At 33.5% G+C, this 26,661-nt stretch overlaps 1 protein-coding gene across 1 annotated transcript in view; it reads left to right on the plus strand.

Annotated features, from left to right (window-relative positions):
• The window catches only part of LOC106103386 (Krueppel-like factor 2), a 58,767-nt gene extending 33,113 nt beyond the window's left edge, over positions 1–25,654 (plus strand). The window contains exons 3-8 of the mRNA XM_013283135.1: positions 18,496–18,936; positions 19,117–19,329; positions 20,699–20,855; positions 21,042–21,101; positions 21,425–21,663; positions 22,767–25,654. Coding sequence (XP_013138589.1) covers positions 18,496–18,936; positions 19,117–19,329; positions 20,699–20,855; positions 21,042–21,101; positions 21,425–21,615 — 1,062 coding nt within the window. The 3' untranslated portion in view covers positions 21,616–21,663; positions 22,767–25,654. The remainder of the gene's footprint in view (positions 1–18,495; positions 18,937–19,116; positions 19,330–20,698; positions 20,856–21,041; positions 21,102–21,424; positions 21,664–22,766) is intronic.
• The last annotated feature ends 1,007 nt before the right edge of the window (positions 25,655–26,661 follow it).

Genomic DNA, 26,661 nt, shown 5'->3' on the forward strand with positions numbered 1-26,661 from the left:
CCAAATTTCATCGAGATCCATTCAACAGCTTAGGCTACAAACTCTTATAAACATCCATCAATCCATCTAAACTTTCGCATTTATAATAGTATTTTTGTAATACTGTTCTTACTAATTAATTAGCTTAAGTAAATACTTAGTTTAATTTTTAAAAACACTAGATTATCATTAAGCTTCCATTTTTCGAGAAGCACAAATATGAATAATTTCGTCTAATGACAGAATCGTGCGCCGCATGCTTGCGTTTCAAAGACGATAGGATCTGTAAGTCTGTACGTTATTTCCGGAGGCGTGGGCGTCGCGGGTTCGTTTCCCGCAACGAAAACATTTCAAAACGTAACTTCGCATACTCGCACACCGAACTTCCTCTTGACATGGGGTCACAATCATACACAAACTGTACGTTTTTTAGTATAAACATTGCTATACAATAATGGACCTAATGTGAATTAGAATCAGGTATGTTTTGGTTTGACGATTTAAAATCTTTAAAGCTCTCAGGCTTTTAAGAGGCACCATTCATTGAGACAAGTAACGGGCAAATAGTAATCTCTGGTCTCGGCAACGCCATTCAAGAGAACTTGTACAGTCAAGATGAAACGGATTTTGTTTTGTTCAATAGAAATATTTAAAACATTTCTAGCTTTTATCATAAATTGCATATAAATTTAAATAATGTTAAACGTAGTTATAATTTCCTTTTAAACATAAATTAATATTACTTTTATTATAAAATAAACAGTGTTATTGATCTGTAGACGATCCACACAAACTTTCAAACAAATTAGTCTCAAAGGAAGAGTTTTATCTAAAAGTACATGGTGCATGCTTTAGAATCTTTAACCGTAACTTAAGTTTTACATGTAACGTATAATTAATATTAATTTATTAAATAGTTACAATATACTATATTCATGTATGTCTATTCGCCCGCGACTCCGTCCGCGTGGAATTAAAAAAAGTAAAAGTATGTGGCCTATGTGTTCATCCAGACTATTCTTTAAAACGGTGAAAACTTTCATCAAGATCCGTGCAGCCGTTTAGTCTACAAACTCTAACAAAAGTCCATCCATCTAAACTATCGCATTTTTAATATTAGTAAGATTTTTGACTAAACAATTCGGTGACGTTATTTCTTGGTGAATATACATTATAATAAATTATTAGTACACGTATGTGTGTCAGTGGCAGACGCTATGTCGCCGCTGTGTGCGTTAGACAACTTGTTTTTTTATGTCAATGTGTGTGCAGTGTGAACACAAATGTTTTTCGTGTATGTGAGATTCGTGCGCGTGCGCTGCATTCCTTCTCGTCGTCATTCATACAGACCGACAAACTTATCTGACCCGGTAAACATTAATGTAATTCGGAATATTAGCACCCACGCATGATTAACACCCTCTATTTTTACAGTCACAAGACTTATTGGAAACACACTTAAGACAAGATAACAATCTTGTCTTAGCTGTGTTTTTCATCCCTTAGTATTTACTATGAGCGATATCAACACCGATATCACTGGTCTAGATAACTTCGTTGTACTGTACATACTCAAAAGCGCCTATTTATCTATAACTTTTTGTTTATAGAACGTACATTTTTTTATAACATTCGTAATTTGAAATTAAAATGTTATCAGCCGTTTGAAATGGACTTGAGAGCGTAGTATTTATTGCTCTCGTTTTTTTTACAACTCGTATAAAACATGTGGTATTGTATCTTATGAATGCAAGATTATGATGAATAAAGTTACTATTGTAACTATGTATAAGATGTTATAGCATATACATACAAAATAGTAGTAAAATCGCATCATAAATATTAATTATTAGCTTCCGCCCGCGACTTATCCCGTGTGAAATTAAAAAAAAACAAGAGTGTGTAGCCTATGTGATCTTCCAGACTATCCTCTACGTCTATGCCAAATTTCATCGAGATCCGTTCAGCCGTTTAGGCTACAAACTCTAACAAACATTCGTCCATCCATCTAAACTTTCGCATTTATAATATTAGTAAGAAGTAAGATTGGTCAAATAATGTTGTTTCCAGCAATTAAAATCTCAACACTTACATTTCAGCAATTCAAATTATAGTTAGTTAAACCAATGGCGGATGTGAACACGAAGATGGAAATAAACAAAATTAAGACGAACGTTGTTGAGTGTAAAAACCAAAATGTCTATATACCTATATGTGTAGGATTTTATGATTTTACACAACATGTGCTAAATCCTTCACTTGTAGTTAACAGTAATAAGAAGCGAGTTTGTCTTAAATACGTCTATTTGTTTTTAACCGCAAATACACGTAATATTCTGTCATAGAAATATCTCTGAATGAATGAACTGTTTGACAAAAAATACTAGAATAACTAAATATTATACCATTAATAAAAAAGACAATATGAAATCATTTTTTCTTATTTCTTTAACAAAGTAATTGAATAATTTCTAAACAAAATTTCAGGTTCAAGTTAATTCATCATACTCTAAATAAAAATACTTCGAATATGTAAAATATTCTCAATTAATGTTTCTTAATAAGCCACGCAAATAACTAAGGCTGACGCCCGAATACTAAAACGACACATAAATAAAGTAGCATCTAAAATGAGAAGACCACACTTAAACTCCAATAAGAATTAAAACTAAAAATTCTGTCGTCTGTCAGATTGAAAGCGGTGGTTAAAAATCTTCAATAATCATTAAACTAATTGAAAAACATCAATGCTACGAGGCGGTTTATTAGGCTACAACCTAATTAATTGTATCGACATGACAGACGGCCTGAATAAGGGCCGCTATACACTTACAACTTCAAGCAGCTGTTGTGCCGCCGCTATTGTCTTGACTAGAAAACGCCGCATGAAGACTGTTTGTAGCTGCCACTATCGACTGCTTGGTAGAGTGTACAACGGCCTTAGATTTAAATATAGGGAAAATTGTGCGCGCCCTTTTATCGACGTAATTTTTCCAGACCGCCCTCGCCGCCCGCCCTTTTGCACTGATTGGACGAAAGCTCGGGAAACGGAACTAAATGTATAACTTAGTAACGTTGATAATTTCACGCGTACATATATAAATACTTTGTAAGACATTTTTATCAGGACTCAAATGGAAAACCAGATTTTTTGATGTTGAATGATTTCTTAGAAAGCGGAAAAAAACATGACATTAGTCATTACAAATTTGTTAACTAGCTAAAATCTGAAATTAAAATATAAAATATATTACCGAGGGGCAAGAAATTGCACATTTCTAATTTTTATTTAGGAATATCAAGTATTTCTGTTAGGTCGTAACATGCATGCAAGGTACTGAAACGCGCCAGCTGTAGGCATCTTCCTGGGATGTGTGAACGCTTGTGTGTGTAGTTTGCATGCCAGCTACTATCCGACTTTACAGAGATATGTATTTTCTTTTGCATTTTGATGTTCCTTATAGTAGCTTCTATTTGCTTTATTAGAAGCTACTTTAAACGTGTGGTTGATATTGTGTCAGTGAAACCAACTGGAAACATCACGAAGTCGTTGTTTTTACTAGCAGTTGAATACATTACGCATTCAAGCAGCAGTGATTAGTCTATCACTACGCGTGTAACGCAACAAGACAATTATATACTTTTTCATTCAAATTAGTTAACAACTAATTTACGCATTAACAGGATTCGTTTTTGTTTGTTTTTTGCCATTATCATGTAAATATTATAAATGCGAAAGTTACGATGGATGGATGTTTGTTAGCGTTTGTAGCCTAAACGGCTGAACGGATCTCCATGAAATTTGGCACAGGTTTAGCATAGTCTGGAATAACGCATAGGCTACTTTTTGTCCCGTTACGGTCCCCGTGGGATTCACTAATTTAGTTTTTTAATGTTTACTCGATCATTCTGCAACGGTTCAACATATCTTATTGAAATTTGGCACAGATATAAAACAAAGTCTGGAGTACACATGGGATAAGGTTCATCCCCGATAAATGTCCGGTTCCCGAGGGATACGTAGCTTTTTTTGTAGTTTTATGTTTTCTAATACTCCGCGGGCGGACGAATTCGGGGGCAACAGCTAGTCTTTCATAAAAATTTAGATTTCTTTTTGAATTATCTATAAAAGTAATTGTCACGAAAGTGCTTACATAAATTACAACTTATAGGTAGAAAATTTTGATTTGCCTCTTAGTTGTTTAACAATAATATTTAAGAATAATTTTGCAATATTAGTTAATTATGTAAAAAAATATTTTCGCACATTTTAAAACGCTTTAAAGCTCTTGCATAAGCTTTTATGTTTTTAAAATTATATTATAAATGTAGTATTTTTAGTATAATCTGTTTTACTGTTAGTCATCTCATTAATTCAAATGGAATTGTTAATATTTACATCGATGTATATATAAACATTCATGTTCATCAAAAGCTATTTCTGAATTCATTATATGAGTAGTCAATGGCCGCCCATCAATTTTATTTATCCGTCCAATAATTCGACATTTATTTTATTATAAACTACTAGGTCAATAATACTTTTCCGTTTTCTTTAATATAGCAAACTAGCCGCCCGCTACTCCGTCCGCGTTGAGTTCAAAAAAACAAAAGTAAATAGCATATGTGTTCTTCCAGACTATCCTCTACGTCTATGCCAAATTTCATCGAGATCCATTCAGCAGTTTAGGCTACAAACTCTAACAAACATCCATCCATCCATCTAAACTTTCGCATTTATAATATTAGTAAGATTATTTTACGATTCTATAACTTTTTCAACACTCTAGTAAGTACAAAAAAAGATAACATAAAACATTTAATCTGACTCACTCAGACATTTACCAAAAAGAAATCTTATTTAAAAAAAAGCTTTTTTAAGGTTGTGGAAATAAAAAGGGCTGGTTTAACAGTGAGTTACTACGAACAAACAGAAGACAACCGTGGTTGTTGGAAGGGTGGGAAAATTAGTTAGGACTAAAGTAGAAATAACCAGTTTTATAGCTTACTGGTTTACGCGGCTTCGCGAGCGTTAAATTAAAAAAACAATAAAAACCATAGCCTATGTTACTCACTGATAACGTCGCGTTTTAATGGGCAAAGACTTTAAGAAATCGTCCCATTATGTTACGAGTTATTTAAAATACAAATTCTTTCCTCTTTGTAATATCAGTATAGATTTACACCATACAAAGACCTACAATATTTTCGCAACAATATGAATTTAATTATGGAAACTGTGAATTTGAGAATACCACAAATGTTTGTATTTAGTGAGCTTTGAGTTATGATGACTACCCACGTACATCATACGATATCGATACTACGCTTTAATAACATTCGCCTCCATTTCCTAACTGTAACGTTTAACCCCATGCCGTTTTACGAGGTGTACGAACACGTGATATGCGAAATTCATACCTAGTGCTGTAGACAGAAAGAATATTATTGCTTATACGTGTGACTACGTCTGCCCCAGCAAGTCCATTCAATTTGGTAGGATGACATGTTATATGTTTTTTATTGCCAACAACTATTAGAATGACGGATCGAACACCGGGAACTATTTTAGATGTCTATAATTTCTATATTCGTGGCGACAATAGACAAAATGATTTGATATAGCTCAGTAGTATTTTTTTTATTACTGTACTAGCTGTTCCTGTGCGATTTCATCCGCATGAAATTATAAAATCTTTTTTTATTGTTTACATTTGTCACATTCTCAATTTCAAATGCCAAAATTACCGTTACCATAATAACCTTGCTTCCTTAATGTTGGCAGCAACTTATGGTCTCTTTCCCACATTAGGGTTTTTATCGAAAATATTTAACCCCTAAGTTTAATAGCGTGAAAATATATAGCCTAAAGCGTGACGTAAGTGTAAGGCTTTTTATTAAAAAATGAATTATTCAAAAATATGCTGTAATTGCTGACATCTTAGGCAACAAAGAAGTGTGTGTTTACGCTTTATTATAATAGTATAGATAAAAAGCTCCAACATATTTATGACATTTTAATGTATTTAATTTTATATCCACTTGATGATTATTCCCTTCCGTAATTAATCTTTTTTCTCAAAAGATAACAAGAAAATTAATAAATAGAACATGCTTATTACTCCAGTTAGAAATATGAATAAAATATAAAGTGGTCTCAAAGCTTTAAAGCTTTCAAAGAAACAGAAACAAAACCGGGAAGTGAGACTTGCTGTCAAGTTGGACAATAGCTTTAACAGACAAGGTCGTCAACATTTTTACAAACGAAACACTCATTGACGGCAACATAATGAAGAACAAAAAATAAATTTGTGAATGAATAAGCATATCTTGATATCAAATACCATAGGACGAAACTGTACTTAAATCTTTCTAATATTATAAATGCGAGAGCTTAGATGGATGGCTGGATGAATATATCTAGGATAAAGCCTAAACGACTGAACGAATCTAGATGAAATTTGGCATGAATGGATGGCACTTTTGTTTTTTTTAATTCCACGCTGACGGATTCGCGGGCAAAAGCTAGCATTTTATATTTAAATCGCTCTACACCAGTGGTTCCAAAGTCGTTCACGACAACGTTGGGTCAACGAAAGACTGGCAGTCCAATTCACTAAGCGTAATGAATTTTTAAAAGATAAAATATTGGGAATCTCTGGTCTACACGGAGTACCACCCAGTTTTAAGCCATAAACAATGGGCAATTATCTGTTAATGTACGCCATACACAGACTAGTAAAGAAAGCAATCGCCAATCGTTTAAAGCAGGAGATAGCTACTCGAGCAGTCCGTGTATGGTGGTTTAATATGTATTTTTAAAATGCCACAGGAACCTTGAATCAAAGAGGTACAAAGGTTTCAATTGAAAAATAAACACGGAATATATTCTTTATCCAGGAATTAAAACTTATTAATCTGTAGTTAAAAAATCATTTAGATTACAGCCAATTAAAAAAAGTAAGGCCTTTCTCGTCAATCTAAGATTTATTAAAAAAAATACATTAAAACGTCATAATATACGAAATGTTCATTTCTCTTCCATTTTAACCAACACTTCCGTGACTCGAGTAAGTAATAAAACCCTGTATATGGCCGGCGAATAAAATTTTATCAATTTCACGACAATTTTACGTTTGCATTCCTACATTACGACGCCATCTTGGATGTGATTATATCAATAATTTTAAATTTTATCTGTTATGATGTGTTCAACAAATGTATTAAATATTGAAAGTTTCAGAAATAGAAGAGAAATATGAGTCGTTTCATTTAATTTATGTAAAGGACAATAAAAACTTTCGGAAATCAAAATTTACCCATTGATTATAAATAATAAAGATTCGTTACTAAAGAAAATTGAAAAATTTGAGTTATATTGTCTCTATATTTTATTGTACGCAAACTTGATGCATTTAAATCATTTTAAAGACATCTACATTGTATCGAAAAACAATCTTACTAATATTATAAATGCGAAAGATCAAATGTATGGATGGATGTTCGTTAGAGTTTTGTAGCCTAAATTACGAATGTAGGTGAAATTTGGTATAGACGTAAAGGATAGTCTGGAAGAACATATAGGCTACTTTCCTTTTGTTTTTCATAATTCCATGCGGACGAAGTCGCGGGCGAAAACTAGTATTCAATAACTCCTTTTCTTTAACGTACTAGGTTGAACTATGACTTGGATTAATAGCTTATTGGCAAATACATTAAGCACAAGGTTCCTTTTAAATTCCATCGACTTCACTTCTTTGTTCACAAGGAAATTACAAAGCAATCACTTTTTGTTATCTTTAGTAAACCAGTGCTTTAAACTTTCATGAAAGATATAAACATCTTTTATAGTTCATACAACTTGTAAAATTATATTTTTAAGTACCTACGTTTTATTTTTACTACAAACGTGTTAAGAAAATATCTCTTGTATCAAATTTTCTGAATCTCAAAATGTCAGTCAGCGAATACAAGAAAATAATTCCTAAGAAAAACCCTTATTGATGGTAATTTAAAAACTCAATTTTTTTATTTGCTTTATTCATTTTTTCATCACTTCTCAAATCATTGCAATCATAATCAAAGGAATGGAACAAATTGCCGGCGTGAATTCTATCTCGTTATAACGTATAGATGCCTACAAGAGAAGGAAGGATCTCTACCGCGTACCATCTTTAGATATCTTTACCTTCTAACATCAGGTGGGATCGTGACCAAGAACTTCGTCGTTTTAAAAATATACTATTGTCAGTATTAACTTGAATAATACATAGGTAGAGTGTAGAGTTTACGTCAACTATCAATCTCTTACAATCGACAGATAACGATCTCCGGTGGACAACAAATTTAATGTTATAGTGTCCAGTAAACGGGAAAGATCAAGTTTTATTTGAGGTCAGCGGGTCAAACGCGAACTCGGACTAACAGCGAGACAATCTAGAAAATCTAAAACAAGTGGCCTGCGGTTGCTGAAATCCAATAAATATCCAATTAAAATTTCACATTCCTTTTGTAAGGTACTTAAAGCCTTCCTTTAAGTCCATGCAAAGTTAATTTATTATAGTTTGTAGTAATTATATATTATATGGTAATTATATATAAAAGAGAGTGTACAGAAATGCTTCTGTGATCGAAACATATTTATGATGATTTAACCCAACTATTTCCTACCTAAAGTTGCTATATTTTCATAAAAATGTTAATCATGAGTTGTACACGAAATCAGAGAAGAGGGCGAGCGAGTGAGCGTGCTGGAATACATTTGAGGTGAGCGCGGGGTGTCATTGGCGCCGCCGGGGGAGGGATGCGGTACATCCATTAGCTAATTAGTCCGCCACCATACACCCCCTTCTTGCCAGATTGTTACCCCGCCGCGACTTTGCTTGCTAATTGATTTAGTCGTAATTTTAACCACTTTGTCTTTAAAAAGTCTTACGCTAAAAGCTGCACTTAAGCTAAAACAGTATTAACTAACTTTCAATTAAGAAATCAGTAATTGCATGCCAAGTTTCAGAGCATATTTTATGATTTCTTTTTTATTAATTTTTTTATTAATTTCTTTAATAACCACGTAAGTGTGGCTATTGACACTTCCTTAGTAACAAAGTTAAGTTGGAATGACATAAACTTCTCAATATCTCAATCGCAATTATTTGTAGATACTAACAAATACTAGGTCCATTTGTTTCATCCCGTTCGTCGCTACGCTGTTTCACAAAGACGATGTGACAATATCACATATTACTTCTACAAAGTAATGAAGAAGAACCCATCATGAATATTTATGATTTTACGATCTATACATTTTATACTCCTATTATCAGTTACGGTTGTCAGTCGTTAAATCACACCCTCACAAAACGCAACGCACACCGCAACGTCATCAAATTAAAAAGTTAAAATAACCCCCTGCCAAGGTTAGTATCGGTGGTATCTAATGAGGTAATGGGCATCGGATGAGCAAGGGCCGCGCTCGGCACGCGACCGACCCCCGGCCTTTTACAAATAATTTCATTATTCTAATAAAACCGAGTCAAATATGTAAACGGTGACACGTGGTGGCCACGACCTCTATGACATCGGATCATCGTGTACTTTTTAAACATTATATGTACAAAAAAAATATTGAGTTTTTAGTTAGGTTACGACGGGTAGAATATATTCGTCATTTTTAATACATAAGTTACTCGTCTCTTGTTTTAACATTACGAATATTGTTTGTATTCTATTTATTTTCTCGAAATGCATTTGTATTTCATACTCTAAAATAATTCAGTAATTTGAATATTTTAATAAAATTACATAAACAATTACACCCAACAAACGAAACGTTCATTAAATCATTTCTCGCGAAGCCGTTAGACATTTTCTTAATTCGTAGTGATAAATAGCTCTGACAACGTTCCACTGCAAAGACTTTTGCCCTTTAATAATCGAAATCGGACGATTATACCGCAGTCCGCGCTAACTAATAAACATTAGCCGATAACTTATCAGCCACGAATAGGAACTCAAAGTGACAGTTAATTTATAAAATGATGAGTTACAGACATTGCCCGAAAAATGCTCAGCGGGTACAATAAACATTATGGGCGCATTTATTAATAGCTGGCCGCTGACAAACGGCGTTTTCACCCCCCACTGGCCCCTCCTCTGCCCTCACTTTACCCTGTTGAACCCATCAACCCCTCAGCACCCTAAGCCTCGTCTCCCTTCCTCCCCCATTCGGCCAGGTGTAAAACTGCGCGGTCACGGAAAGACGGACATGCAATGCGGCTAATATGTTTTTATTATTAAAACTGTACTCAATGCATCCCTAAACGTCTGGGGCTGACCTATGAATGTTTGTGCACTGATTTGTTGATTTTATCAACACATATTTAGCATATATTTTCTATATTTATTTATTTCTTGTGTTAAATTTAGATATGAAAGTAACATAAGTTAACTTTGACAAATTCTTGTTTATCTTTATGATATGGTTTTCAATAATTACGCTCTTTGACACGAAAAGTCTATATTCCAATATAATATTGTCATCTTAACATAATGAATACATTTATGAGTGGCACAATTACTAATCCTCCTATTCGAAATGCTAATGTAAAGCCAGCTTCACACCTTCGGTTTCAACTGCATAGTTTTAACTAAAGAGTTGACGCGATTGAGAATAGTATAGTTTAACTGACAGTTAAAATGTTGCCTACACTCGTCACTTAGTAACTGAACAGTTACTAATACAGAAGGTGTGGAGTAGGCTTAAGTCAATATTTCAAAACGAATTTAACATCAGTATAATGAGATTTAAAGCTTATCGTTACCATGAATTTAAAACTGACACTTGTATACAAACACTATTGCTACCTCTGTTTTATTCAAAGAGAATGAAAGGAATGACAATAGAAATCTAAACAAGTATCACGGCAATGGAATACCACATTTACGCCAACATGTTTCTCTTTCGTTGGTATTCATGGAAATGTGTCCGCAGACCAACGGGCAAATAAACCGTGCTGTAAATCGTGTATTTTACTATTATTTTATTTGTAGTATAGATAAATAAGTATTTTCATTGTTAACGAGTTCTCGTGTCAGCGTTGGACTTCATATAAATTGACAAGAGACACTTACCTGTTTCCATTGAAGGCATGAGTCAAATGTTTTCACCGCGAAATGACTTAGTGGTATCTTGAATGTTGGCAATGAGTAATGGAAGAAGACGTGAGAGGACAATCTTGATGTTTGCTTTTATACAGATATAAAATAACTAAGTAGCTAATTTTTATCATTATGTAAAGATTTAGGTATTTTAAATTTATTTAAATATTCAGACTAATTATCTTACTAATGTTATAAATGCGAAAGTTTAGATGGATGGATGTTTGTTGGAGTTCGTAGTCTACACTGCATAACGGATTTCGTTGAAATTTGTAGATGTACAACATAGTCTGGAAGAACACGTAGACTACTTTTTACAATCCCATGCGGACGGAGTCGGGGAGAAAACGAGTATTATATATTAAATTTGTTACTACGTATCTACTAAACGGTTTAACTGATTTAGAAGAAAACACATGCTACTTACTAATTTCTTAATTTCTAACTCCTGGCATACGAAGTCGCAGACAAAATCTATTATAATACATAATTTAACAACGGATCTCATCATTTCACAGCAGACTATGAGTTACGTTAACGTAGTGAAAAAAAGTTGTATAGTGTCTATGGTATGCAAAAGTGGGAAGAGGGCGCCACAGTTGCGTGCTGTTTGCTGCTAAGTCACGCTGTGGGACCACTCACAGTGAACCTTTGTCACATTCCATCATATGACACCGTTGGCAATACACGTTTATACAACGTAACATAATAACTATGAAACGAGACAAGATAGCACTATAGTGATTACAATATATGACTGTGTTATGAGTACTCAAAAAAACAACATCTTTTTAGGGACTTTTATCTATTATATGTAGCACTGGCTTTCGCCCGCGACTCCGTCTATCTACAGACTATCCTCTACGTCTATCTATGTCATCATCAAGACCCGTTCAGCCGTTTAGGCTACAAACTTTAACAATATCTAAACTTTCGCATTTATAATTTTGGTAACAATTAAGATTAGTAAGGTAATAGTGGTAGTCGATGATAATAGGGCTTTTTATTGTTGTTGTTTTTAATATTTTTTTTAAATTACGTTACAAAATAATTGTCACTATTACCTTTAAGTAACCTGATTATAAGTTAATAGAAATATTATTGTGTTTTGTTTAGTTATTGGAAAATTATAGAACATGAAATATTTTATATCAATCATTCCTTGCCACCCTCGATCTGACAGTTCCCAAAAATTATGGGAAAAGCAAACATTACTCGAATTACAATGTCTTTTGTGTTAATTTAGCGCCACCGTGGGACTAAACGTCCCATATTACGTTATTAACGTGTTTGCGTTTCGCTTCATTTGACTGCGACCCTATTTAATTAAATGTGTTGTAAAGCACATAAAAATTACTATTAAATAAACAAATAAAGATAAATGACTAGATGGATGTTTGTCTGAACGTATGTCGATGAAAATTTAGTATAGATGTAGAGGATAGTCTGTAAGAATGTATAAGCTAATCACGTTTGTTTGTTTTTAAACCACTCGGACGGAGTCACAGGTTTTAGCTAGTGTGATTGTAAACCAATTCATTAGTTTAGTTATTTGCAGATTATGTTGATTTTTAAAAATAAATCTGGTATGTTTTAAATAGGTATTTTCGCAGTGGAAACTCAACTAGATTTAAAACTGAAGCTTTTGTGTTTTAGGAATTAAAATTAGGAAAGAAACGCGGAATTAAAAAAAACAAATGTGAGTAGCCTATGTGTTCTTCCAGAGTATCCTCTACATCTATGTCAAATTTCATCGAGATCCGTTCAGCCGTTTAGGCTACAAACTCTAACAAACATCCATCTATCCATCCATCCATCCATCCATCTAAACTTTCGCATTTATAATATTAGTAAGATTACTGTTTCATAAAAGTACAATAAATTAAACTAAAGTTATTAGTACAAAATTATCTTAACCTAAATATCGAACGTTAGAAAGCTGTAAATTATCAACTTATCGTTACTATCTTAGCAATATATATATCAATTAACCCGGACAGTGAACACAAAAACTACTTTTCATAATTGCTGTTTGATATTAAAAAAATGAAAAAGTATTAAAATGTCTCATGTATTCGGCGTAATGCTACTTTCACATTAGGGCGGAAGAATAGAACAGTGCAGTACTCCTATATTACTTCACTATTTTGCCAGTAACTCAGCGTTTAAAACAAGAACTACTGCTGCTCTGTTTCACTTTTCTGTCCTCGTGCAAAACACCATAAGGTTACGTTTCGCTGCGCCGCCCACCACCCATTAGGCGGAGTGTACACGTATCGATCGTGGCCGCCCGCCCAAGGGCCGCCCTAGGCACCCTCCGACGCTGATGTGTGTACAATGCCTATAAAATGTTATTGCTATAAGTTATTGTAGTCATAAGTTCAGTACTTGATGATCAATATCTTTGAACTAAAAATTAATGTAGATCTATTAAGAGGTAATAAAAATACCTATTGTTTAGTTTTCAGATATTCATCTTTATTATGCTATCTATCTATACATGTCAAAAGAAAAATTCCAGATTTCGGGAAAATGACGTATTTTCGTTGCTGATAACGAAAATTGTTTTTAACTTTTTTTTGTCTGTCTGTCTGTCTGTCAGTCGGTCCGTCTGTCTGTCTGCAAGCCGCGTTTGTTCCGGGTAATATCATTCACTGAGGGTAGCTGATATAGACGGGAATATTACAGGATTCCTTTTATTATATAATGCATGGACGAAGTCGCAGGTAACAGCTAGTCTTTAATAATGAATATCGAAATAACAATACAAAGAAAAATTAAGTTTTCTTTTTGATAAAAGCTACACTTCTGCCTGTATCCAGAATGGAACCCAAGACGAGAACAATGACTCTCTAACCGCGAGACCTTAGGCCTCTTCAGTAATAATTAATATTTGAAACAATCAGTCAACGATTACCATAATAATGAATCATGGGACATTACAATACGTCCTTTGCTAAGGGCAGCTTTCTCCTCTGTTCTGTTCGTCGCGTCGTATTGTTACTATCGCAAGAAAGAATAATTATAAGCTTGATGTCGCGAATAATGCTATTATCTCGGTCAATGATAACTTAGCTTTCGATAAACAAAAGTCAACAGGAATATCGTCTTTATACCCTACGTATTAAGATAGTTAGGGATCTTTAGAAAAGGAGATAAGTGTTGTGGCGCGTATTGAAGAATGAGCCGAGTGGGTGTTCAGTTGAATTATGGAAATAGAGCGTCGGCACGGGCCAACGTGTTCAAACAATACCATAACGGGAAGGGGAACGCAATTTGAATTCCTCACATACAGAGTTGATGCTGGATCGGCTATAGGCTCTTTCGTAATCTGATTATTGCGGACGCGAAAATTATTGCGACTTCATTGTTTGCAAAATTGACATTAATACTTCTTAGTAGCAGACTTCTTTCAAGTGAAACTGAAACGAAAGAAGAAATATGTTATGTGTTAATTTGTTTTCAAGCTTTCATAGCAACTAGAGTGTGCTTGTAAGCATTACAGTGAAAAAAATATACAAGAAAATATATTTATATTCCTAAAACCCGTAATAATTCTCTCTACAACGATTACTATTTAAAAAAAAAAATTAAATAGCTTACATGTTTTACGTTCCACAATTACAATACAATCGGGTATATTCATGAACTAAATTCCTATTTCAAAAGTCGACTCACAAAAAGAGGCCGTTCATAAAAGCGAAAGAAAATTGCTTTCATATACTGTCGGTGGTCACGCGAAGCCCGGGCCGTGATTGGCGGACTAATGCGGTAAACGAGACGGAAAGCTCTTTGTTGACGATAAACGGTTTATGGACAACACGTACATTTTCTCTATTATATATCACGTTGTGGGGAATACAGACAGACAGGTGGAGGGGCGATGATATTTATCTATCCTAATCTTTAGGTACTATTTTATAAAGACTAGCAACTTATCTTGGCTCCCTTTGTATATCGCAAAAAACAAAGTTATATCTTAAGTAACTCCTTTACAGAAGAACTTTCAATTGATAAAAAAAATCATAATTCAAGCCAACATCAAGGAAGTAAATACTTATTTAGATAAATCAACACTACCATAGAAGACACTTCAAAATACTAACAGACGAACGACAAACAAAACAAAACGACAACGAAATGATTAAAATATTCCTAGAAAATAATAACAATGATTTCAGATGCATATTATACGTATTTAAATTATCTTATCTAAACCTAGTAATATTAGATAACGATTAATTTCTGAGGATAACAGTGATCAAATACCGTAAACATTTTATCGTACGTTAGCCAATGAAAAATATCTTAAACATCGCATTTAAATACCTATTAATTTTATACTAAAATTATCTCCAATCCCAATAATTAAAAACTAAATTCCGTTTGAATTTAGTTCGATAAAGATCACTCCATTGGTTATTACTTCTTATAAAACCTATTACAGCGGTGTTCGGTGGTTTTCTCCGGTCGAATGAGAATACATATACATAGTCTTATCATTATTAATTTTTACTATCGTTTAGTTATAGTCATTTTTATAAGAAATGCATTATCCTATCCACAAACTACAGCATTTGTCCACGGGTTTAATAAAAATAAAAAATCTTGATTTAACAGATAAAACTAACAGCTAGCTTTCGCCCGCGACTCCGTGTGCGTGCAATTAAAATAATATAAAAAACAAAAGTAAGTAGCCTATGTGTTCTTCCAGACTATCCTATACATCTGTGTTAATAACATCGAGATCCGATTAGCCGTTCAGGCTACAAACTCTAACAAACATCCACCCGTCCATCTAAATAAAGTTTCGCATTTATAATATTAAGTAATTAGTAATAACTGAATCCAGTACACCACCGCCATCGTTTACCAGATTTTTTTATTAAATTCTTAGCTAACTGATATAAGACAATGTGTACTGAGACCGTGAGTAAAGCACCTATCTAATCGCATTAATATCGGTAATCTACGCCGCATAGTGACTTGATAAGGCGATCTAGCGCTGCATTGGTGACGGCTGTCATTATAAAAAACGTCATTAATGCGTTTCAGCCAATAGCTTGCTGTGATGTCATAGGCATCGCGACGCTATATAGTCAAATAGAGCGAATCCACACAAGCGTTACGTTGAAACTTCGTATTTGTTGCGGCAACGAAACGATGCCGCTATTTAGTTTTCAAAACAACTATCACATACCGTACAACAACGTGTGTTGACAGAACACGTATAAAGACACATTCGTTTCTAATGCTGATTAATAATAGTTACTTCAATGATGTTCAAAATCTGACCGTAGTCTGTAATTGATCGTATTCAAAGTTTCTATCTATATAGCAAAACCACAACGCAGCGAAACGTTGCGTCCGTGTGGCATCCCCTTATAATATTCACGTTACGGTTGTTTAAAGTTAGAACTGCCAATCAGCTGTCTAGGAATAAAATTTGCATATGCAAATGTAGTGACAGATCTTCGTTTTAGACTTCCTGGTGCTGTGGTGTAATGTATTATTTTACTTTAATAACTAAAAAACTATGACAGATCAATTACCATATGTTAAGGAATTAAACCTCTTTCATTAGTGATCAGAAATTGGTAACTAAGTAAACGATAAGATAAAGATAATGGATATAATTTTGTATATGGCAAACAAAGAAATACAAGGTAACGTATTATGGAAATTACATTAAAAACCTATTTTTTAAAAATGAACTTGTTATTATTTTTTTTGGTTAAATTAAGTTACCTTTTTACAACTATTGTTTACAGTCTAAAAAAATAATCAATATAAATGTATTTAAAATTTAAAATGTATATGATTTATCGTACTATTTCTAAGGTCGACGAAACTCAGAACAAGGAATCAATAATTTAAGATGCAAGATAAAATCAGACGAAATCTTTCTCTGTAGTCGGGTTTAAAACCACAGGAGGTTCTTTAATTTCACAATGGCTTTATTCGGTACACGCCAACTGATTTTGCCGGCGTCGTAAATGAGCTAAATTGAAGCGAATAAAGCACCTTGCTACTCGCATAGGGCAAAGACTAGCCCATGTTATAAATTCAAAATACATATTACAGTCATCTCATACAATAATGGACTCACTGGATAACCTAGTTATTCTGGGATTTTAGACTTTAACTCAAATCTTATTTTAAGTTGTAGAAACTTTGTATGAAAGAAATTGTCATCTTCACATATCAGTAATTTATGGGTTTTTTTTGTCTGACGATATGTATTGACCCATTTGAGCTTTAAAAACCGATCGAGCTTATTAAGATGGTGACAATAAAATATAGTTACACAAATCGATATACACACCAGTTAAAAGGCATAACGCTCCTTTTAGACAAAAAGTGACGTATCTGTAATACGGCCTAATCTGTGCGCCGTTGCCTAAGCTCGTCTAGCCGCAATGGAGGAGACTCTGTCGCAATCGTTCGATCCGCAAAGGTCATGGAAGGAATTTGCGCGGTCCGGCACAGTTGCGACACCGCCGCGCTCAGAGGTTCCAATCGTTAAACTATGCACCGAGCAGGGAGTTCACGATTTCTCACTCGGATAGCGGACCACGGAACAGGTTGATCGGTACTCGAGATTATAATTATTGATGCGAAATAATATATCTCCACCACAGCCCCTTGGCCCATAACATTAACGTAATCGTCGACGAAGATATTGCACTTACCTCCTTCCATTTCTATCACCGATTTAAACTGTTTTTATTAACATATGAACAACTAACAAAAAACATTATTAATGTTAATACTATTAGTTAAAGTTTTAAACATCTAAGACGTTAATATGCAGAGGCAATAGATTTCTATACACTGGCAAACATACACTTTTTTTACTTAGTTTAGTTACTTAGTTTCGTATATGGTCCTTTTGGATACTTAAAGTAACTTATGAATGAGTAAGACTCCCGAAAAGCTATCTTTCAAATCAATTTTATAATATTTTTATAAGTACCGCAGCTTATGGGTCCTGTAAAAATTGAAAAAAAAGTGAAGTTAGAAAATCATGGGATGTTAAATTAAATACGTTATAAGGTACTAAAGGTTCGTCACCTGTGGCAGCGGCGAGTGCGTGGGTTGAACCATTGTATGGTAATTGTGGACCTCAACGCACCTCAGCCTGTCCGCACGCCGTGAAGAAATTGGAAAATGTCAAAATGATTATGGACCTACAATTTACATATACAAGAATGTTAATCTAAGTAAAACGAATAGATTTGATTGAAATGAACAAAGCATATTTTAGATACTACAACATAATTCTATTGAATCTTTGATACATTTTCAGTTGGTAAACATTTAATTAAACATCGTAACAACAGTTTGTTTGTTTTGTAGACATCAGAGCTGGAGTCGCTGCTGTGCAAGCAAGAGGGCGCCTCGATCGCGCCCGCCCCCATGGACCTATTCGATGGCGGTCCATCTTCCAGAGAGGATGCATTCCGGCCCGCACTGTGGGAGGACATAGCCTCTTCAATAAGAAACATCGACCCGGAGAATGCAAACATGCTCGCGCCGCTCGGTGCAACCCACGTCAAACTAGAAGCTGATGACCCCTTATTAGAGGAATGTGCCACGCCACTCCTGAGTCCGCTTGAGATCAAAACGGAGAGACTATGTGCGCCCCCTACATATGCCCTTCCGCCCCATCCTCCTCAGCACCAGGTGCATGTACAGCCGCCACCTTCCTTCGCCAAGTACCCGCCGTCGAGATTGGTGTATATGGCACCACTCACTCCCCCCGGCTCCGACCAAGGCAGTCCAGGGAATAACATGCAGGTGAGCATAATAATAATTGCGCTATGCGATTGCCTGCGATGAAGCGTATGATGGTACCATCTATACTGAGCGATTGTTTTTTAATTTGCTTTTGTCATTCGTTACTTATAATTATAGAAAAAATATGTTCTATGTTAATCGTGGCTAGTAATTAGAAAAAGCACAATGTAATCTCCGTAGGGTGGAACAAGACGGACGCCGCCACCGCCCTACCATCCGCCGCCGTTGCTGCGTGCACCTCACGTGCCTCACGCGCCTCACCCGTCGCACGCACCTCACGGGACCCACGGGACGCATGGGACACACGGAAGCCATGCAAGCCACGCGAGCCACGCACCCCACACCTCACACGTACCTGCCCATCCTTCAGCGCATAGTCATCTACATCCACAGGTAATTTTCAACAGACCAATAATAATTAGTAAATAAACATTTCACTCGCTAATATCGGTTGAACCGTTTAGACTAAACGATGAAGGTAACTAGATAATTAAACTAAATTCAATCTCCAGAAGAAATGCTGCATATAAAAGAATTCAACTTTTTTAATAAGATATATTTATATATTGTAACTTCATTTCACTGAAACGAGATCGTTAAATTAAATTTTGTGTAGTTTAAGTAGCAATACAAAATAGGAGCGAAGTATTCTCTGTGTTGGTATTCGTTGGCCATGTTAAAATTTGTAATGCGAGAATGTAGGGCAGAGTAAAGGTGAGCTCGGTCAGAACTATCGTTTATATTAATGCCGATAAAATTACAGGAATTTTCTTTCACTGCTATTGAGGCGTAGTTATAATAAATACCAGTTCCGTGAATATCGTTTATTAATAAATAAGCTATAATTTATGTGTTAAGTAACCAATTATAGCAGAAAATACTTAATACCCGCTGTATACCAAGAAAACTAGAAGGAATAATGAAGAAAAAAATATCTTACCTTATATAATGTTTGGACGATTCAGACTTAGGTCCAATTTTCACTTAGCGAGTAGACTGCGTTCAACATTGTAACGCTAATGTTGCTATACAAAATGAGAAACGCGAGTACAAAAATCATTAAAAGTTTTCCACGGATAAGCGTTTAACAGCTGTTGATATTAACCGAACTTTTCGATGCTAAATAATTCGCACGCAGACTGCTCCAGAAGCCACTGCCAACTGCTTAAATTACGAGTAATAGTGTAATTGGAAATACGGTAAAATATTTGCAATGAAAGGAGGAAAGAGAAGACAAAAAGCGTGTGTAAACGAACACGGATCTAACTGCATACCATGTACATAACATCAATTAAATTAGTATGACTCATGACACAAAGATCTCGAATTCAACCGCACTATTCGTGGTAATAGGTAATTAGTTAAACAGTTTTCAAGGTGACAGATACTGCATATACAGAAAATAGACATTGTGTTTGTCAACTTGTAGTGTATTATCCAGAGAGTCATTTAATTAATTGTTCGCAGCGGTAAATACACTGCAATATTTCAATTCCTACTTTATCTCATTCCAAAGGGATTTAAAATGCTAAGACCAATGTACTGTGTATTACTAACAGTTCAATGGTTTACGTATGCAACACAGTGATACTGATTTAGCTAAAAAAATCTAAATAACTACTCAATTTTAATCTTCTTCCCTTCTCCTTGCTCGTTTGTATAATTTGTTCATAGCACAGAGCAAGCATCTACCACAGACTAACTCTATGTCACGGTCATTGTTCTGTGATGGCAGTATTCAAACAATTTGTCTCTTATCCAGGCGATGTCACAGATGCAAATGGCGCCACAGCAGTCTGCGCAGGCGCACACCGCCCCATTACCACACTCTCGTCTAGATCCCCCGCCACCTGTCAAATACAATCGCCGGAACAATCCAGAATTAGAAAAGAGACGAGTCCACCACTGCGACTTTATTGGTAAATTTATTTCTTCTGATTCTCTTATTTTTTACATCTCATAAAATGTACTGTTTAAAGAAACTGCTTCTAATATTCCGTCAAATGTAAACGTGACATTAGCACGTGACAATTTTGCAACTTATTAAAATGTAAAATTTTGTAAAAGGGTAATCTTTTTAATATTTGTACTATGCTCAATTTCAGGTTGTACAAAAGTTTACACGAAAAGTTCGCACCTGAAAGCTCACCAACGTATACATACAGGTAAGGAACATGTTTTAATGTTTTTAACCACATTTTTGTGTGTAACGCCATTGCGAAATATTTAATCATTATTGCAATAGCGAAAATATTTTAATATAACCTGTGAGATTTAACTAATAAATAACATTGAAATCTTGTAAGTAAGTGGTTTAAGATATTATATTAATAACAAACCAAAAACCTAACATTTAATAACAAAAGCACAGCGAAAGCTTTGACTTCAAGGAGAATCATGTGAAAGTTTACATCGTGTTCAAAATATTTATTTAATTTTCTTACTATAGAAATGAATTATTAATCTAAATGAATGTTGTATCTCTCAGGTGAAAAACCGTATACATGTCAATGGCCGAACTGCGAATGGAGATTTGCGCGGTCCGACGAGCTAACACGTCACTACCGCAAGCATACTGGTGCTAAACCCTTCAAATGCGCGGTGTGCGATCGCTCCTTCGCCAGGTCTGATCATCTTGCACTCCACATGAAGCGGCACCTGCCGAAGACGTCCAAATGACACGCAAGGAGGGGCGGAGAACAGCCGCCCGCGCCTCCTCCTCCTCAGGTAATTTCAACCCTTAGTAAATGCTTAAATTTCTTGGTGACTAAGGAGAGCTGCGTACGAAGATTGCTACACTAGTTGCGCTCTCGCAGTGGCTGAGATATTAAAAAAAAATATAGTACCACGTTTCGTTAGGTATAATAATTGATTAGTTACAGTCAAAGTAGGTCTTAGTCTACAACGAAAGGTTTTAGGTTGTTAAAATATAAAGAAAGATGTTAGGAGATAACATCAAATATATAGTTAGAAATCATTATACCAACTGAGTGTTATATCCTGGTTCTGCTCGACTTTGTCCAGAATTTGAATAGCTAATAAGATAGTCGATCGCCTAATTCCTTTTTAAATTTGAGTTTTGATATTTATAGTCCTCAGAAACATATTTACTTTAAAAAGGTTACTTAAATTAATAATAATATTTACAGAAAAATTACACAGGCAAAAAAGTAGCGTAGTTAATTTAATCGTATCCAAGTTGAAGGCGGAACACTGGCCAGTTTCGCAGCAGAATAGCTGTCGTATTCGTTGACGTTGTAAGAGATCAGGGTAATTGAAATCCCGCATGTTGAAGCGCGTTTGTACACGCCATATCGATTATACGCCTTTCACGACTTAAAATAGCTATTACAATTTATCATAATAATACCCTGCATGTTACTTGTTCTACAGTCGAAATACCGCAATACTTTCAACAGGATAAGTATGAACGGTAAAATGAAATATCACAAATAACTCACTTTTTTAATATGTCAAATTAATTCAATGGATACCTACTATCTAAGCTATGTACGTCTACTATATGCATCAAAGCCATAGACCATAATACCTGAGAGAATTGTGTTCACTGCAAAAAAAGTTTATAATCAAAGAAAAAAACTTATTAACTGCAAATAATGAACACAATTTAATTTTAAAAAAATAATGCAAAAGTTTAGATGGTGGGATGTTTGTTACAGTTGGTAGTCTAAACGGCTGAATGGATTTCGATGAAATTTGGAATAGATGTAGAGAATAGTCTAGAAGAACACACAGGCTCACTTCTTTAATTCCACGCAGATGGACTCGCGGGCGAAAGCTTTTATTATACTACAATAATCTTTTTTCAGGAGGCTTATAATGAAAACATCTTTCTTGAGTGCGATCTGGATTCAAGTCTGATGGATACCATCTACGGTGTACAGTGACTCGGGACAAATCGTATCAGAACTCAAGGCCTCACACTTCGGGCTGACTCAAATGGATTAGTACAAGAGCGAACTTGCTTCAAAATATACAGATCTTTACCAAGCTTCGTTTAGATTGCTTTTAAAAGTGTAACTTATTTTATTAATGTCTTAAGATTTTATGAATTAAGACAATAGTGATGGAAGATTACTTATCACGGAATACCAGTTAACCAATACGTATTTTAATATAATCGTTTAAAAGCACAATAGGTACAATCATTACCAAGGAAATCGCTTTACAAACAAATGTAATTATAAATTATTAGTGCAGTCATCTATTAAGCAACATAACGTTAAAAGTATTTTATAAATTTCTATATGTACATTAAATAAATATAATTTGTATTACGCGACACCTTGCAAAATAACGAATTGTTTCTAGCATCACTTATTTTCATAGTTTGAAGTTATAAAACAAAATCTATAACACCCTCTGTAGTCAATTTTATAAATCTCATTTTTAATAATCTGTGTACATGTTAAAAAAATCTTAATTGTTACTTAAAATGTTTGCTCACTGTGAGCAATGGTGTCGCGAGAAAGTTCGAAAGAGCTCTAAGTATTCATTAGATATGATTAATTTATTTTAAGCTAATTTAATTTTAAGGAAATCAAATATCTAAGATATTATTGATATTTTTTATTTTTTAATTGTAATTAAAAACATTAACTACTTTAAAAATTATAGATGTAATCGTACAGTCGCGTTTTCGGATCTTACGACCTGGGTTGTGAAATGTAATTTATTTAGAAATATCAATTATTTATTGTATTCACTTTTTTATAACTAACCATTCTATATTTGTGTTTAAACGAATAGATAAATTGAGTGTGTATTCGTAAACACATATCTTTGGTTCTATTTGAAAAGAACAGATATAACACGAAGTTTATATACGATTTTTTCTCAATACAACTCACAATTAACTTTATTCAGGTCGTTGAATTCGGAATCGCATATTTACACTATCTAGTCTCGATATAATTCAATCTTAAAATAGTTAAAAAGTACATTTAAATACAATTGTTCTGTATTCAATTAAAATAATTATCAAAGCCGATTAAAACCAGACCTCTGTTTAAGATAAAAGAAATAAAAAAAAAAGTTTGTTATAGGAATTATAGCTGAATAATTAAGGGATTTAGAATGAAAAAGCAACAGCCTTTCAGTATCCGTCCACGGCCGTGAGTTTTCCAAAATAGTGTATTCGTACGTTTTCAATTTTGTAATTCAGAATGGTATATAAAATTTGCCATATTAATAGTCACTAGTGGTTTGTAATTAAGTATTGCTTACTATTTTTTATATTAGCAACTTTCGAATGTCTTATTAGTCATTATTAATAATATCGGTGCCTTTATAACAAGGTGCATGTTTTATTATACATTTGAGGCAGTAATAAAAAACTGCAGAAAATATATTAACTTGCATGGTTTGTCGTGTATTTGAAACAGATGTCGCGAGATTGGTTCTACTTTTTGTTATGTTTACAATAAAAATTGGAGTGATTTAATAAAATATTTATCTAGGAGTGTATGTTTCCTAAGATGCTTTCAATATTGTTACAAATTGATAAAATTATCTTCAAATTTGAAATCCTTTAACTATATTTTGTTTAAAATTATTAATCGAAATTCAGTGAGGACGATCTATAAAAGTAAAATAAAATAAAACCAGGGTTTCTTTTTAATTATAATTATTTTATTAGTCGTTTTCAAACTACATTGTACATAATTCTACTTTTAATAATCTTCATGCAAAAAAAAATGTTTTATCAAAAAAATCAGCGTGACGTAACTTTAATCAGTATTTTCAGATAGATTTTGTGTTATTTTTAACACAAAATTTATGAAATGGAAGAAATTATATTTTAACTAATACTGATTCTCACAAAGTACGAGTACTGTTGAATTTACACATAGATCTTGCCAATCTACTTTGCATTTAATCATGTTATTTAGAATTGTATTAATATTACGATGATTTTAAATATTATAAAATTGTAACACTTTCCCAGAATTTAACAAATTATGGTCAATGTAAACTTTTCCATATCCGAGAACCAAAGTGTTAACTTTCGTTTCCGAAATAAAACATATTAATTTCCTGTAAATTCAATTTAAAGAAAAGTATTCAAGGATTTTGAATGTAAAGTTAAAAAAAATTACATCTGAACTAGAAAGGTGGTAAAAACTATATTTATAATTAATTAGATGTTTAAAATAGACTCATAATATGAACAGATTAAAATATTATATGACGATAATTGCCATAAAGTTGTAAAGTTGCCATATTTCATAATAATCTTAATTATAATTTAACTTTTACATAAAGACAGTATGTTGTCTTCCTGTCCGTTGTACCTCACTTTCTTTACTCGCTCGTTTATCGTATGTATTGTACATACTTATGTAATTTTGTTTTATTTTTAATTTTACGATTGTTTGTATCTTTTTCAATTAGGTTGTTTAGTTTTAAGTACGTAGTTGTACGCGTTGACTAAGTCACCATGATAATTTATTACCAATGACAAGTTTTTAAATTCTTTTTTTTTTAATTTTATATATTTTTTTTGTAAAGTTCTAAGGTTAAATGTTGATATATACGCATGTAGTAAGTATGGATTCACATTATGGTGTTTTAAGATATATGTTAAGATTTGCCAGATGTGTGATTTACTAACATTTTTTGACACTTAGATATTTTTGTGTTACCTTTGTCGAAAAACAGCTTGCCTATTTAAATACAAGATTGTTTAGATTCTGTAAATTATTAAAAAACATTGAGTGTAATGACAAATGTTAATAAAATAAACTGTTGTGTGTTTATTAATTGCAAACTTTGTAACAATGTTAAAATAATAAGGAATTAAAATGACCAAACCTAAGCTATCTCGAACCATAGTTGCTCATCTCTGGTAGCATTTCTTCATTCGTTTCGAAATTCAAATTTTCTGATTAGATAATCTTTGTAACCTCACCTATATGAAATTATTATTGTAACCTTGGTTTAAATTGTCCATATATTGGGATCGGCAATTAAAAAACATCAGTCCAACCAAAAATAGTGAAGCTTTTTTTCCATATATTCCTTGAGCTGAATAATATGAATATTTGTAAAGCATGCTGCACACAGCCTAGTCCGCAGCTGAAAAGTTTCTCTTATTATAGCGTCTGTGTGACACATGCCTTGAATTTTGCTGGCTTAATGTCGGTGCCATAGCATTGATGCATAACAATATCGTTAAGGGCTCGAGGCTGTTAAATAGTTTGTAGTAGTTATACCAATCAGTCAAATAAAAACATTTTGCTAAATAAATTGTAAAAGTTATTTTTAATTCAAATCTGACAAAACTCTAAAATACTAATGACTTTATCCTTATTAATTGACGTAGGAAAAAATTTAGTAAATGGGATTTTGCATATTAAATTGTGTTCACTTTAATTCTTAAAAATAGTTCTGCGGAATGTTCATTTCATAAACAAAATGAATGAATAGGTTTTTACCTTACTTACGTTGAATTTTAGTTACCCCTAACAAATGCAATCGTTACTTATTTGACTGATAAAACTAGCTAATACGTTATTGTAGCCTTTAACCTACGATTTGTAATAACATAAAAGAGGTTTATATAAAAGATTCAAGAGTCTTGTAAAATATGTAGCTGCAACTTTCACTTCAGAACAAAATAAATTTAGTCACATTTAATTGGAGTTTTATTAACTTGTAGTTTTTGTTATAATAATCCTGGTTTGCAATTACGAAAGCAATATT

The sequence above is a fragment of the Papilio polytes genome, unplaced genomic scaffold (genome assembly GCF_000836215.1).
Source record: "Papilio polytes unplaced genomic scaffold, Ppol_1.0 DF824292.1, whole genome shotgun sequence".
Classification (NCBI taxonomy): domain Eukaryota; kingdom Metazoa; phylum Arthropoda; class Insecta; order Lepidoptera; family Papilionidae; genus Papilio; species Papilio polytes.